The sequence below is a fragment of the Seriola dumerili genome, unplaced genomic scaffold (assembly GCF_002260705.1).
Source record: "Seriola dumerili isolate Sdu_G_001 unplaced genomic scaffold, Sdu_1.0 BDQW01000337.1, whole genome shotgun sequence".
Classification (NCBI taxonomy): Eukaryota; Metazoa; Chordata; class Actinopteri; order Carangiformes; family Carangidae; genus Seriola; species Seriola dumerili.
In genome coordinates, this window is record NW_019174592.1 from 1,285,405 (window position 1) to 1,287,905 (window position 2,501).

At 48.9% G+C, this 2,501-nt stretch overlaps 1 protein-coding gene across 1 annotated transcript; it reads right to left on the reverse strand.

Annotated features, from left to right (window-relative positions):
• Positions 1–118: 118 nt before the first annotated feature.
• On the reverse strand, positions 119–1,435 carry LOC111232802 (transcription factor HES-2-like). The gene is made up of 4 exons (XM_022760454.1): positions 1,373–1,435; positions 1,137–1,232; positions 967–1,045; positions 119–492 (listed from the first exon to the last, which is right to left on the reverse strand). The coding sequence occupies exons 1-4, from the start codon at positions 1,433–1,435 to the stop codon at positions 119–121; spliced, it is 612 nt and encodes a 203-aa protein (XP_022616175.1).
• Between the last annotated feature and the right edge of the window lie 1,066 nt (positions 1,436–2,501).

Here is a 2,501-nt window from a genome sequence, read left to right on the forward strand (position 1 = left end):
CAATAATAGTCACTGGAACAAAACTGCCCCACGTTTGTCTTCTGAGCAGCATATCTATAAGATACATAACAGAGGATGGTCTAACAAAATGGAGAACCAAGATCATTAATCCACCAGTTCACCAGGGCCTCCACATCTCCAGCATCCCCAGGTGGGAGCTGTGGAGCGCAGCTCTCTCTCTCTCCTGACGTCCAGCTACGTGGCAGGTGGGCCCCTCTCTCTGGAGCTGCCTCCCAGGCAGGGCTTCTCCTCTGAGGGGTGTGCCGGGGATACCTTGGCTGGCTGGAGGAGGGACACTATGTCTGGGTGTGGGCTGGCTGAGGGGGCGCTCATCGGTGGACCTGGGCAGGGACTTGAGGAGGTGGTTGAGGAGGCGTGAGCCCAGAGTTTTGTCCATCCAGTCACAAGTGAGGAGCATGTTGTGGACTTCGTGCATGCACTGGATGTATCCCGTGCTGTATTTCTGCTGGGCCTCCAGGCCTGATGTTGGGTCTGCAGGGGGAAAGGGAAGAGGAGAGAGGTTATAGCAACACCTGGTGGTGGAGGCACAACCTGCATCCAGTAAACCAGTTTGAACTAGGCTACTGCAGTTCTCCTCCAGGGAGCAGCTTGGATACACAAACTCTTTCACAGCTGACCCACACAATTTCACCTAACTATTAAAAACAATTACACATTACAACCCTCCTCTAAGCACTTCACAGCTGAGTACATTCACACTTGAAAGACATAACCTGCAGCATGTAGAGTATGTGCTGTTGCTGCCCCCTTCTGACTAATGTCAACTAGGTCAGGAGATTTCATTGCAAACTTCACTGCACAGCTTCACCCTAACAAGTCACAATAAGTGATTTATATATCAACCAACTTTACAGGCATAAATAAAAACTACAATATAATGCAACCTTGCATCAGATCCTGCATATGCGATACACACAGGCAGGTGCACAGAGACATGTTCCTCACCGGTGAGTTTATTGCCCTGGATGTTCTGCAGATGTTTCACTGTCATCTCTAGGATATCAGCTTTCTCCAGTTTGGATTGCTGTTGAGAGACGAGCAGCATTAAAAGTTAACTTGTTTCAGCATCCACTGTTTCCTTGTAGAGGAGATGAGACGCGTGAGGAAATACTCACATCAAGTCTGAACGCCCCGATCACAGTTTCTTTCAGCTGGTCCAAACAATTGTTTATTCTCTCCCGTCGTTTCCTCTCAATGAGCGGCTTCCTCAGCTGTGGAGGTAAAGGAATAGACTCGGTTAAAGGCAGCCGACATGGAGAGGCACCACGCTGGAGCGCAGAGGTGTGTGTGGCCCACTGTACAGCTATATCCTTAAAGGAAGTTGAGTATAGTATTTCCAGGTGTAAACTACCTTTCTCTCCTCCTTGGCACTGGGATGTTTCCCCACGTTGTGCGCCATAGATGAAGCAGTCATGTTTTTTCCTCGGGTGTCTCGTGCGCTTCTGTCCCCCTTCTCCTCTGAATCTCAACGCGTCTCTAGGGCCCTCGGCGCGGCACGGCCCTCGTATTTATAGGGCGCCATTAGCATGTGAATGCTCCAACTCTTTGGCTGCGGGATTTTCCCACACACGGGGTCCCATCAGTCAAGACTGACAGGTCACTGGCTCCATTCAATAACCGAGAGACCCGGCCTAGAAAAAAAAAAAAAAAAAGAAAAATACTCAAAAGCGACAGATGTCCAGCCTGAAACCATGCACCACCCCCTCTCCACCCTCCATCCAACAAAAAACTGCAGTTTCCTCTTCTCCCAGGGATGAACAAGAGTGTGCAGTTACCGTGCTTTACTCCGGGGAGCCCCTCGGCCATTCTTTTCAAGAGCAACATTACACTACCTGCAAAAAAGCCAGACCTCTTCCCTCAAAGCTCAGGATAAGATACAATAGACTGACAAATCAACTGAGGATATATCTGCCCATATAAATCAGGTTTGCCGGTATTATTTTAATTCTGATTCGCAGCTCATATTAATCCTGCTAATTCTACAGATTAGTCAGACTAATTAGTCTGATGTTGAATATTAATGACATAACACATGTCTCTTCTTTTTTAGAAACAAAGCTATAGGACTCGCTTCAATGGAAGAAAAAAAAAATCTTGCCCTGTATTTATCCTGCTTTGATCACACTCAGTGTTTTCAAATCTGCTGTTAACTGTTGGTGAGCAGATGTCAGATTGACCAGATGTCCCCCCACCTTTGGGTCCCTTAAAGTGAGGGGGGGGGGGCTCTGTTTTAGAGCCACGCGACTGCCAGGCGAATGCCGGGTCGTGGGAACCGGCGTCAAACAAAGGCCGCTATTCATCCAAACCTAATCAGCATGAAGAGAGTAATAACCTCCAGAGGGGGCGGACAGTCGGGCCGAGGAGGAGGAGGACGCTGAGGCTTTGGCAGGTGCCCAGCGGATGACCAGTGCCTTGGGTGTAATGGATAGTAGACCTAACCAACCATACGGCCAAGACAACAGCCAAATCAATTAGCCTAC

Excerpts from the sequence above, each read along its gene's own strand:
- LOC111232802 (XM_022760454.1), bottom strand. The coding sequence starts at position 1,435 with ATGACTGCTTCATCTATGGCGCACAACGTGGGGAAACATCCCAGTGCC. Across the intron at positions 1,046-1,136 it reads TCGGGGCGTTCAGACTTGAT|CAATCCAAACTGGAGAAAGC; the intron begins GTGAGTATTTCC and ends GTCTCTCAACAG. Across the intron at positions 493-966 it reads CCAGGGCAATAAACTCACCG|ACCCAACATCAGGCCTGGAG; the intron begins GTGAGGAACATG and ends TTCCCCCTGCAG.